General features: G+C 41.7%; 2 protein-coding genes across 4 annotated transcripts in view; one reads left to right on the forward strand and one right to left on the reverse strand.

Annotated features, from left to right (window-relative positions):
• Positions 1-4,496, forward strand: part of tbl1xr1a (TBL1X/Y related 1a) — a 51,127-nt gene extending 46,631 nt beyond the window's left edge. For both annotated transcript variants that reach the window (XM_085449723.1, XM_085449724.1), the window contains 4 exons: positions 92-219; positions 812-977; positions 1,069-1,170; positions 1,250-4,496. In XM_085449723.1, the coding sequence (XP_085305849.1) occupies positions 92-219; positions 812-977; positions 1,069-1,170; positions 1,250-1,276 (423 nt within the window). In that variant the 3' untranslated portion in view covers positions 1,277-4,496. The remainder of the gene's footprint in view (positions 1-91; positions 220-811; positions 978-1,068; positions 1,171-1,249) is intronic.
• Positions 4,497-4,564: 68 nt separating this feature from the next.
• Positions 4,565-12,938, reverse strand: part of LOC146680541 (uncharacterized) — a 91,361-nt gene continuing 82,987 nt past the window's right edge. For both annotated transcript variants that reach the window (XM_085449722.1, XM_085449721.1), the window contains 5 exons: positions 12,473-12,587; positions 12,047-12,149; positions 9,488-9,557; positions 9,287-9,390; positions 4,565-9,052 (listed from right to left, as the gene is read on the reverse strand). In XM_085449722.1, coding sequence (XP_085305848.1) covers positions 8,842-9,052; positions 9,287-9,390; positions 9,488-9,557; positions 12,047-12,149; positions 12,473-12,587 — 603 coding nt within the window. In that variant the 3' untranslated portion in view covers positions 4,565-8,841. The remainder of the gene's footprint in view (positions 9,053-9,286; positions 9,391-9,487; positions 9,558-12,046; positions 12,150-12,472; positions 12,588-12,938) is intronic.

A 12,938-nucleotide genomic window follows, 5' to 3' on the forward strand; every position in this document is an offset into this window, starting at 1 on the left:
AGGCTTCTTGAATGCAATGGTTAAATTTTAATAATTAGTTCAACTAAAATAGAAAGCTTTTAACTTTCTTTGGGATTTTGCTTCTCTTCAGATCTGGAGTATGAAGCAGGACGCCTGTGTCCACGACCTGCAGGCACACAGCAAAGAAATCTACACCATCAAATGGAGTCCCACTGGCCCTGGAACAAACAATCCCAGCGCTAACCTCATGCTAGCCAGGTGTGTGTGTGTTAGAAACCCAAGAAGTAATTAAGGACACATCAGGACACTTCAGCTCTGACAAGACTTGATTTTAAACATTGATTTAAATGGAAATGATGGTGTGTTGAACAGCCTGCTATTGCCTGTGGCAGCTGATCCATTGTGTGCACGGCCTTTTTAATACTGTCTGGTTTATCTACATGTCGCTGCTGACTGAGCAACACCTCTGACACTCAGTTTAGAAAGCTAAAAGTATACACATTCAAATTAAAATGGGCTGGTGTTTATATAACGCTTCTCTAGTCTTTACTAGTGCTTTATTCTCTACACTTGAACTGCCTCACATCCGTCATCAGTGTAGAATCATCTGCTGTGCAACTAGCTAATGAGCTAACTAGCTAATAATAAACATATATTTGACTCAGCATTAGCTTGTCCATATGGAACTGTGTTGTTTCCGAGCTAAATCAACTCCAAGTTTTACAAAGCACTCGGGTTTTAAATTAACACAGGAGAGTGAAACGTGTTACAGTTTCTGCCAAAGTGAAAGCCGCAGTTCACATTTTCCCCTCAATGTGAGATATTTATGAACCTGCCCCTCCTTCCACAGCGCATCATTTGATTCCACCGTCCGTCTTTGGGACGTGGATAGAGGCATCTGTATTCACACGCTGACCAAACACCAGGAGCCCGTCTACAGCGTGGCTTTCAGCCCTGATGGGCGCCATCTGGCTAGCGGCTCCTTTGACAAATGCGTGCACATCTGGAATACACAGGTAGGAGGAGGACGGTGTATGTACTGTTCGAAGGTCTGAAATACAACAAGTAGTTAGATTAAAATAATGCTTGTTTGCACTGTGCCTGCAGACGGGAGCTTTAGTCCACAGTTACAGAGGGACAGGGGGAATCTTTGAGGTTTGCTGGAATGCAGCGGGGGATAAAGTGGGAGCCAGCGCATCAGACGGATCTGTAAGTCCACACACGACTGTTTTTTAATGATTTTTTGTGATCGATTCAGTCTAACGGATGGACCTCTGCTCTGTTCCAGGTGTGTGTATTAGACCTTCGGAAATAGTGCTGCCGTTTGTTGGAAGCCATGGACCGACCATGAATGTGTACATAGCCAAATGACTGTCCCTGCCTGCCCTGCCCTGCGTACTGCTCACGCTTACGACTTCGGCCCCGCCCACCGACAAACAGGAAGCAGGGAACAGGAACAGGAAGCAAGCACCCGACACAGCAGGTCCAGACACAGGGGTGAACAGACAGACGGACAGACACAGATGGATAAACGTGCTGATGGAAGCGGCCCTCTCTGTCTGCGCAGACTCTTAAAGAGATGCAGGAGGGACACGGCGAAAAAAGAAAAAAACAAAACAAAAACAAAAAACAAAAAAAACAAAAAACAAAACTGATAGACAAAAAAAAAAAAAAAAGAAGTTACAGATCCGTATATGTACCAAAATTTGGAAGCTGTTTTGCTTTTTTCGATCTTTAAACCATGCTCATCGTCATCAAAATGAAAAGTATGAAAAAAGTGTTGATCTTTGTTACTAGTCGGATCTCATCGTGCGGACATATCTCCACCACAAAAATAGGATGGCACTTAGTTTTTTTTAAATTTCAGAACTCTCGTTTCAATGTTTTTATATTTTCTATCTTCGGGGGGAAGGGGCGGGGCGGGAGGGGGGCTTGGTGAGGATTTACAGGTTTAGGAGGACGACAGACACACAAAACAGACACACTCGAACACACAAACACGCACACCCAACCGTTACGAAGAGCAGCGTCCTCGCCACGATTTCCAAACAGTGCAGCAAAGCGAAGGCTTTTTCTTCTTCATGTGTTTCAGCGATTTCCACTTGCAGCTGGGAGTAGGCCTCATGGTTAAATGCAGTTCTTAATACATAGACACACTCTAGTTCCCCCTCTGTGCCTCCATGCAGGCACATGGCATTGATAACACGCTTTAAAACGGGTCAGGATTCTTTTACCCCGCTGATCAAAACTTTCTGTTGCCTTCAGTTTTTTGAAACTTAACAGCAACAGGAATTTCCAACTCAAACACACAGTTATCGAGGTGTCATTTGGCAATTTTAAGACTGCAAACATCTCTAACTGGATTCAACTTCAGCTGTCTGAGACTGAAAGAGTGAGAAAATTCGGCATCACGTTTCAGTGTCTGTGCTGCCGGAGGCAAGAAAAAAACCTGCAGAGGGCCGAGCCAAAGAAACCAGAGTAAAGTGTTACACAGTTAAACGTGGAAGATGATCCCAGAATGGAAAAGTTTCCATTTTCATTAGCTTGAAGAATTAAAGTTAGATTGTGTGCAAGTTTAGCTGTGCAGCTACTTGTTTCAGCTAGTTTTATTCTGGTACCAGTGACGCTGATGTAAACAGGCCGTTTTCAAACACCGATCAGTCTGACTGTTAACAGGAAGTGTGCGCATACCACGGGCCCTTTTCACATTAAATTTAAATGAGACTTTTGAAAATCCGCAAGTGACCAGTGCTGTTGCCGGCATTTGTGCACGGTGTGTATAATTCCACTGTTAGGTGGACTACGTGAAGTAGAAATTTCAGGATAAGAAACTGGCAGAAAGTCTGTGGTAGGGAGTAGCTTTGGATACCGCCTCGATCTGATCATGCTACCTGGTGAGCGAGGTCAGTTGTGGCTTTCCAAGCTTGGTTCTGAAAACAGTAATTATTTGGCTTTGCTGTCTTGGTTGAATTCAAACAGTAACTTCATAAAAGTCCCTAAAATATTTTTATAATTGAAACTTTAGGGTTTTTTTAAACAGTTTTTTAAATATGGTCACTCAGATTTCCCCGGCAGGCAGCGGAGGGCCGCTCAGAGCGACCCTTTACAAGAAGAAGACCAGGGACGAACTGTCTGCGCGGATCAGAACGCACTCGAGTGCGTTAGGAACTTATTAGAGGCACCAAAGGACAAACAAACCAGACACAAACAAATGGCTAAAAGTCACAGCGTGACCGTTTTGGTGAATTAAAAGTAAAACATGACGCTGCATCTTTAGTGTATTTTTTGCTCATCTGCCCTCTCATCGTCATTCTTGGTTTTATGCACCAAAAATTCAGCTTAGATTTTATTCCGAAGGTCCCTGCTGACGAGACGTTTTATACTCTTTTAAAGACAAATTTAAAGTTTTTGTAATTTCTTTGTAGAGCTGAAGAAAAAAAATGTGAATTGATTTATTGGCAGTGTTAATTTCCATGTTGAATAAATTTTAAAGATTTTTTTTTTGTTACTCTGATGCAAACAGTAAAGGTTGACCCTGTAATGTAAAAGCTTTCTGAGCTGAGCTGTCATTCTGAAGGCACCTTGCCTGGGGAGCGTTTTCCCAGGAGCAAATCACCACTAAATTTGTTTTAATAAAAAAAAAGTTATTTTATTTTGCTTGAATCCATTCGGGAAGCTTTGTCCCTGAATCGCTGTCTCCTGAAAGTCCACTAAACACGAGATTGTAATTCTTAAATTGAGCCAGATAAAGTTGGGAGTCACACAGATGTTTCTTTGAGAGAGTCGCTCCAGGCGCAGGTCAGCGGTCGAGTATGGAGTTATATTTGTGTGTGCGTGTTATTGCACACGTGAAATCGTGCCGCTTCACATCACTGACGAATGAGCCACGAGAGAAACGCACGATCAGCTCTCAACTCTGTTGCATAGAAGCTCCCAGATTTTAAATTGAAACCAACATGGCTGCTCTGTTGGGCACCTGCTGTGCGTCTGGGTAACAGTTGGAAAACACCTATAAAAGCTGAGACAACTATAACTCAATACTCGAGTTAAACCTCCGAATCAAAGAACTCATTCGAGGTAAAATCCACCAAAATCCTAATTGGCCAAAAAAAGTGCATCCATGAATGCAACTTCAGAGGTTTAATTAAACCCAAACCTGCCTCGAGGAGAAGTTCTGCCTCTGAGAAAAGTTTGTACAATTGCAAATTAACTCATTTCTTCTTCTCTACAATAAATTTCTACTTCTGGGCTGACGGTTTTCATGCATTAGTGTTAAAAGTCTGATATTTTGTACCTGTTCCTTTTGTTTTTAACTTTCCTGTACTCAAAGCATTCAAGTACTGAAATTCCTCCCAACATGTCACACGGGCAGGGTCCCCCTGATTTGGTCTGTGCCACAGAGTCAGCCCGGCAGCGCCTGCGATGGGCTCCCCGAGCATCTTTGTTTTTCTCTGCAGCTCGCATCACTTTCATGTGTCATCATTTAAGTCCGATCAGTGAAACTTAAGTGCAGAATAAAATATATTTTGATAAGAGCTTTGAGTTTTTATTTGTGTGTCTGTAGAGTGTCGGTGCTGAAATAGCGCCAAAGAATACGACTGAATGGCAATCATGAATACATGTTTTTTTTAATATATGTCAAACAAAAATAGCCGACTTTAATAAAACAGTAAATCTTTGATTTCAAACGTCCTCAGGCTGGTGCTTCTGCAGAAAGCAATCAAACCGAAGCGGCATGCTGCATTCCCCGCTAACCCTGACCCATCGAAATTAAATGAAAGCGAAGCGGTGAAATGCTCACAAGCCTGTACTATGAAGCTAGACCCTGGCTTTTCACTGCCACTGTCTTACCAGGACACATCTGCATATTAACTTGTGCTGCAGGCTTACCCTGCTCCGCGGCAGGTAAGATATCAACATGCACAAAATCACCGTCTACTGACCAATCGGTTCTCAGGAAAACAGCATCATCATTCCTGAAGATTCCTCAGAAACTCGCTGTTTCAGTTTTGTGAGGTTTCAGAGATAGGTTTGTCTTTCTCTGATGAGCATCGGTTAGAAATAGACTCAAAAGCAACTTTTTTTCTTTGCTCGCTGTTAACTAAAAGCGTAGGTTGAAGCTGAAAGAGTAGCTAAACCTTTCTTACATCAGACAACAGCCTGTTAATTTAAATAGCTGTAATGATGGGGTAGGAGAACTCAGAAATCAACAAGACGTGGATGTGCTGGACTTTGTAGGTTTACAGGTCCCAGGTAAACACATCAAGCAACACAAAGCAAGTTCAACCTACCCCAGATATATCTTTTCCTTATGTAACAAGGATGGGAGTCATCCCAGAGTTTGGCATCATGTGACCAGACAAGTCAGCAGAGGCATTGATTGTAAAAATTAAATAATAAACTTGATTATTAGAGAAATTAAACAAGATTAAACTCACACTGTGGCCTAAACACAGCAGCTGCGTGGTAGGATAAGCCCCACATGAAAGTGTGTGGGCTTTCAAAGCTTTGCGTGGTCAGTAAAACCGGAAAAGTTGGCAAAAAACAGCAGCTCATGCCAGTAAGGAGGCTGACTTACAAATTTTATACAAGGTCAACAAGTAAAAGGCTTAAGTGCCCTGTCTGAGGATTATATCAGTATTTTAAGGCTTATGGAAAAATAGAGTGGCTTAAAAGTTGTTTGCAACCAGCACTTAAAAAAGCAGGTCAGGAGGTTGCTTCTAATACTCTCTATTTCTTATTGATGGTGTCACAGAGAGAAAGACTTCACATAGTCTCTTAAAACTAAAGATACAGTTATTTTGTGCCTACTGAGGTCTGAGGGATCTTCTGGGGGTGGTGATGGTAGGTGGTGATTTTTTTGCACTGCATGAGTTGATTTCTTATCTCCAACTTAACCTGCTGTGGCCTTAAACATCAGGCTAATCCTGAATCCCCAAATGCTTTATAGTACATGCCCTAGACATGAGTAATCAGTCAACTGGTTATAATAAAATACACATTTTTGTCAGGTTTAGCTTGTGTATTGGGAGGCTAAATGGAGCTCATGCCTGAACCAAAAGTTCTTGCATTTGTGAACATGCAAAGAGACCACTGGGAGCCTCTCTAGTCTAACTTTTCATTGTGCGTACTAATGCTGTGTGGAGTGCAGTGACACGCTGCCTTTAAGTCCTCTGTGTGTGTGTGTGTGTGTGTGTGTGTGTGTGTGTGTGTGTGTGTGTGTGCCTGTACTAGTTTACATATCTTTGTGGAGACCAAAAATTGGAAGTTTACTATACATGTGAGGACCAACAGCCCTTATGGGAACAAAATCCACGTTCCCACGAGTTTGAAGGTATTTTTGTGATTCAAAATGTGGTTTTTAGTTTCAGGGTTACAGAAAGCATTATATCAATTAGTTGTCCCCACATTGATATGAAAACATGATTGTGTGTGCGTGTGCCTGTGTGTGCACTGCAATATTATTAGTATGAAAATAATGTAGACTGCAGCAAAGGCTGAAAAACCCTGAAGAAGAGATCTGCCTATGTCGTAACTATATAACTTACTCGACTATTATACATTACTGTTTAAATAAATGCCATTTTTATACTCTGCATAAGGCGTTAAGGAGTAAATCTATAACAAAGTAATAAATAGTACTGTGCAGAAGTTTCTGATGTTTAGTCCCATTTATCAGACAGCATATACAGCAAAGCAGCCCAGATTCATCATACAGCATGAAGATGTCTCGCAACAGCCAGTCATGAAAAACTAACTTCAGCCACAACAAGAACAAGAAGTCCTGTAACAGATGGTGTAACACCCACAGAACTCTGATCTCTACATCATGGAGTGAGTCTGGGATTACATGAAGAGACAGAAGACACAGGCAGAGGAAATCCACATGAGAACTGTTGGGATTCCTGGAACAACCTGCCTTCCAAATGACTTAAAAGAACTTTGTGCAAGTGTACCGACATGAACTGGTGCTGATTTAAAAGGCAAAGCACTGATTTGATTTAGGTTTCGCCCTACTTCACAATCTGTAAAACGTTAACAGCTGATAACTGCAAACTATCCTCACTTTACTTGCTTGAAACGTTTGCACAGCACTAAGAATTTCAAAGTGTATTTACCGTCAGACTGGATGCAAAAAACTAAGCACGCTGAAATGTTTCATCTCAGTAGGATTTAATCTGTCTCTCGCTTTTTGAACATTAATCTGATTTCCAATCTAAATATTACCCAGTTAGTCTGTGCTCTACCCATCACACAGACTGGCTGCAGCCTGGTTAAAAGGCTGTATAAAACACTCAAAATGAGAGTTAAGAGAAATCGACTCAATACGAACTAAGCACACCCAGAAAAATGGCACTATTGTACAGTAGAGACCAAAATTAGAGAATAAAGTCAAGGCTGTAACAATTCAAATTTAAAGTTACCCTAACACTAATAAAAATATGTCATTGAGGCATAGTGTCGAATTTGAAAACGCTGAAAATACTGTACAACAAAACTGCAAAAAAAAACTTTCATGAGAATTTCTGAAGGAACCGTGATCAAAACTAGAGAACGCTTTGGGATCTGACAGACCCCCATAAAAATAGAGAACAATCATTTTGAAAGATGGGGAGCTGCTGGTTGTTGATGGCTGTGGTTCAAGTGGAGGCTGAATGTATTAGTGCTCTTTGGACAACCGGCTCCTCTGACTGCTAGAATATTCAAACAGTTTACCTCTAAAATGCTGGCCGTCTATACAAGCCGAAGGAGAAGAGGAGAAAAGTCTTAGTACAGATTTGATTCAACACTGATGCCGATTCTCGGCTGAAAAGGTGTAAGGTCCTTTCTCGGTATACAGAAATCAGACTGAAAGCCCGCAGGGACCAAACCAATCATGAAACAGGAGAAATCAAAAGCGTATACTGAAATCTGCAGAGGAACAGATCACGTGGACACAGAGGAACTGGTATAATAATAAGTTCACACAGCAAGCATCATGTTCTGCACTAAAACTGGAAAACAAATGCACCCACACCAGTGTGAAGAAGCCAGTTAAGTTTGGAGGAGGGAGGTTAATGGTTTGGTGGATGTTTTCTGCTGCAAAGTTTGAGCCTCTTACACATCCCCTCAGCAAGGTGAATGCTAATGTCCCGATGAAGCTCCTTCAACACAGATTATTACCTCCCTGACATCAGCGTCTAATCAGCCAACAATATTTATGCAAGACAATGCTCCGTAATCACTCTGCAGAACCGGGAAAGCACTTCCTTGCAGCTGTTAAGCCTGAAATAATGAAATGGCAACCCCTGAATCCTGAACTAAACCCAATCGAGAATCTCCGGTTGACTGCTGAGGACAATGCTATGGCTAAGAAATCCACTACGGTTAGCAGACTGAGGACGAGATGAAGAAACAGCGGGACGAAATCAAACGGAGCAGTCGTGGAATTGGTAACATCCACGCTGCAGATCTGCCAGCCGCTCCAATTAAGACGGCTTCTGCAGTTCTTGATCATCAGGAATGTAATTTTTAGATGTCTATTATTTTATAGCAACAAAAACTTTTATCTAACTTTGATCACTTTAGTTACACACTGGGTCCACACTTCCTTATTTCCTTCCTAGATGAGTCCTAAATCTACAGCTAATATGCCATGAAGGCCACTGAAAGGAAAAAAAACAGTCTGAAATTTTGATCTCTACTGTGTCGCCAACTTGAGCAAGGACGGCCACCGTGAGATAACAAAAGAGAGCCCTCTTCCGCTGACTGTTAGATTGTTACGTACACGGTTTTTGGGAAAGTGCAGTGCACAAATAAAAACAAACAAACAAAGGTGCGAAGCTTGTCATTTTGGCAATTTTAACTCCTACCAGTTTGTGCCTTAACTAGCTGCTTAGATCAGAGGAGGGTGGAGAGATTGGCTGCTGCTAAACTCCCCGTCAGATTGTAAATGTGTGGCTCCTGATCGTGGTTGTAGAAATGCAGATAATGCGCCAGATCCGCCAGGGTCTGCAGGACGTCGTAGGTTACTGCAAACAGGAAGTAGGTGGGCAGCAGCCAGCTGAGGCTGAACACGCAGTCGCCCAGTGGCAGAGGGATGGCAAGCTGTCTGGAAAGACAAGCAGAGAGAGCGAGGGAGAATTTATTATTCTCATTATCACGGTCGAACCGTTTCAGGAACGAAGAGCTGAAACAAGCTCCAACAGAAAGGGTGGAGCATGTATGCCAGTTAAACTGTGTGCTATGCCGCCAAAAATCCAACTCGAATCTGTTTCTGGAAACAAAATAAAGCCTTAAAGTTGTTTTTTAAGTTAATCCAATCCTGAACATCACAGGTACTCACTGGAATCTGTCCTCTCTGCATTCTCTCAGCATGATGAAGACAAACAGTCCCACTTCAGTGTTGAGGGAGAACGACACAACTTTGTCCAACATGACAACAAAACCCTGAAGCAGATGGAAAACACGGATGACTGGCAGAATTCCAGACAGCAGTCATTACTCCGTGTGTGTGTGTGTGTGTGTGTGTGTGTGTGTTATTTACCCTGGGATCACACACCGACACAATAAAGATGACAACGAACCCGAGCAGTGACATGAATCCTTTGGCCACGCTGGAAGGAAGAGGAAAAAAAAGGAGAAGCATGAAATTAACTTAATCAGTCGTCGTCTGAAGAGCGTTTCAGATGAATTATACGTCATGTCACAGATCGTCCTCTTCTTCATTTATGTGGAGGGGGAGAGAAAACACGCTGCAGATTAAATTATAAAGGAGAGAGGCAGAGACAGAGAGAACCTGAGTAAACAGCCTGTGAAATCGGTTCGAGTGGCTTTTTGGTGCAAATATGGTGCAAGAGGAGTGAAACTTCGAAGTCTTGTGCCCAAAGTGAATCTCCTCAATAGGCCGATGCAGTTTTTATGTTTGCTTTATACTAAAATCACGACGAGACAAATAAGTAATAACCTGCGGACGCGCCGCATGATTTCTGCAGTGACTCCTGGTAGTTCGAGTACTTTTTAACTGGATGTTTTAGACGTTTGCGAGAGTCTCCCCTGTAAATCCTGCAGTTATTTCAGGCTTTGAAGCTACAGGTCTGGGACCTGCTATTTCTCAGAGAGCAACTCAGTTTAAGGTTTGCTGTTAATTTTGATCTCCAGTGTTTGACGCTGCTATGCTGAATCAAAGGAATCATCATATACATCTTATAAGGATGTTAAACTGATGGCATGATAGGATGTCTGCAAATCTTAGCACCCTAAAGCAGAGATATTAAAGTCATTTTACATCATGGGCCACATACAGTCCAGATGAGAGAAAGTCCTTTCTTTCTCCAGCCTGCTGAATTATCCCCATAAGAGAGAAAACAAGTACTATTTCAAAATCATGTCTCAGTGTCCTTATATAGAAATCTGTCAGCACGACTCTGTAATAAACTGTAAGTAATAAATGTGTAAAATTACAGAAAAAGTAGCTCATTGCCCAGACTGTCCTCTAACAAAGAAACAAAGCTTTTGCTTCCTTTGTTCCCTTTTTCTTTCTTTTTTTAAGCTGTGTGGACCAACTGTTAAAAAAAACAAATCAATCGAAATTTCGAGTGTAGATAGTGAAAAATCGGAAACTTTTCTGCAGTTATTACTTCTTTGGTGTAGTATGAATGAATATGGTGGATTTCAAGCTTGCTTGCTCTTGAATCTCTTGACAAAGAAGGAGTGAGGGGCCACAAGACAACTGAAAGTTAGATTGTCTTCTCTTTGCTCTGGTGTAAAAGAGAGGACACCAGCTGGAAGCCTTGTGGAGAGGAGCAGTGACCTGGGTGCCACTGCTCATCCACCAGCTGGAGAGTGTTGTGGATAAGGATCACACTCACTGCTGCGCTCAGCTTTGCTTCGCAGAGTTTCTAACTGAGTGAAGAGACCCAGAAGCATCTGCCAGACCCAGCTCAATCGTCTAAACGCAAAGAAATTAATTACGTCCTTCAGCGTAGGACCCACTGGACCATCCTTTATAAAAGTACAGAAGTGACACATACAGATGATGTAAATTACTGTCATGTTTCCATCAGATGTAGATACGTTGAGAACCTTCAATAAAAGGGACAAAAATGAATTCTAAGCTAAAATCTCTTTGATACGAAGAGGCCTGGTTTCCCATAATTACTGTTAAACCTGGATTAAAAATGTGCTCCATAATTAACTAGCTTCATTTAAACGATCAAAGAGAATTTGAGCTTTAGCATGCCATCATTTTGAGCGCTGTTGTGTTGTAGCCTTGGAGATTATTAATAACTGTATTTCAGTAACAAATGTTGAAAGCCTTAATGAAGCCAGCAGACACGCTGGATCATGGATCATCTGGATCATTCATCACAGTGAATGGACAGGACGAGCAGGTCATCTCAACGTGACGAGCATTTTATTTTATTTAACAGCCTCAAAATTAGTTTTTCTATTACGTTCCAACTGATGATGTGATAATCACCTGGATGTCTGCATGAAAGGTTCTGTGGAGCCCGGTTGTAATATGACATCTCTTTGTGTAATTATTTCTATTAAAGAAAAATATTACATTTATCATATAATTCCAAGAATAAGCCATTTTCAACCGTGCTCTGCAGCCCTGAACTATGAATTCTGTGCACATCACCCAGAGGTCGTCCACATAAAAGCACAAACGTCTGATGTAATCAGCGGCGAATCTTGAACCACCCAGTTCCCAGTAGGCGGTGACTGTGCTGATGTGAGAATTGAGCAGCTTGCACTGCCAGCAAGAGGGAATCACATATTCTGCTTCCTCTGTGGTCTTCCCAGGCAGCACCCTCTCCTTAATCACATGGAGTATTTCCAGTAATATGCAAACCACTTCCTGCAAGGGGGCATGCATTAGAGAGCACAACCGTGGAAAACATCCCCACGTGATTCGCCAGAAAATGTCTAAAGTTTTTGTATGAAAAAGCAACTTCAACCAACTTTAACTTGTTTTTAAAGCAAAACTATAATTATAATTACATAACTGATTAAACTATTAACTTTTACATGTGAACAGCTGATGCTGATGATGCTCTCTGGCACATGAAAACTAAACGCTTTTACTCCCCATCATCACCTTCTTGCTGAGCAGATGTGCTGTTTATTTGGCAACTTTGGCTCCCAGGCTTTAGTCAGCCACTCCAGCTTGCTGCTCCACAGTGAGCTCACCAGACCATCAACTGAAAGAAACAGTCAAAACATAACATTACACAGCGTATTCCTTCAGTATAAATCACGACATAAACAAGAGAAACATCAACAATTGTGGCAGTACCACAGAGATGAACCACTAGTAAATAGCATACCCACAGCTTTCTGTTTTTCTCCTATAATATTAAATACAAAAGCAACAGCAACATCCAGAGCTGAAAGATGACGCTAATATCGAAGTTCCAAAAGATGCAGTTTTCTGAAACTGAAACCAACTTTCTTAAACCAATAGTGATGTCACAGGGTCTACCTTCGTCTTTCATGAGCAGTTTATGGGAATTAGTCAACTTACTGGTGTGCTTCATAGCAGATCCCATAACCAGGAAGGACACAGTGACGCTGATGGCTATAAACACCTGGATCAGCTCAGCCACCCATGAATAAGCCCTGTAACGTTCATTAATGATCTACAGGGAATGTCATGGGGGGTGATGGATGGCGGTGGGTGTGGAAAATGAGGACACAAGAAGAAGCTTAATACACCAAGCTGACCTAAGGTGACACCTACATGACGGTTAATTTCTTACGTTTATTGCCGGTGTTATTGCAACGTTTATAGGATTATGAATTTCACCTGAATAAAGTTCAGAACTTTTATGCAATCGCTGCATTTACAAGAATGTTTTAACGTTTTTTGTTGTTTTTTTTTTTTAAAAAGAAAGAAAGAAATTAATTTCCTGTTGCAGATACAGGTGATCAAACATAATGCAAAAGGCTAAATGAGAACGGCATCCCTCTGTAACATGTTGTATACTGAG

The sequence above is a fragment of the Copadichromis virginalis genome, linkage group LG23 (genome assembly GCF_057382275.1).
Source record: "Copadichromis virginalis isolate Kocher_CV1m ecotype Utaka linkage group LG23, C_Virginalis_male_GT1.1, whole genome shotgun sequence".
NCBI classification, from domain to species: domain Eukaryota; kingdom Metazoa; phylum Chordata; class Actinopteri; order Cichliformes; family Cichlidae; genus Copadichromis; species Copadichromis virginalis.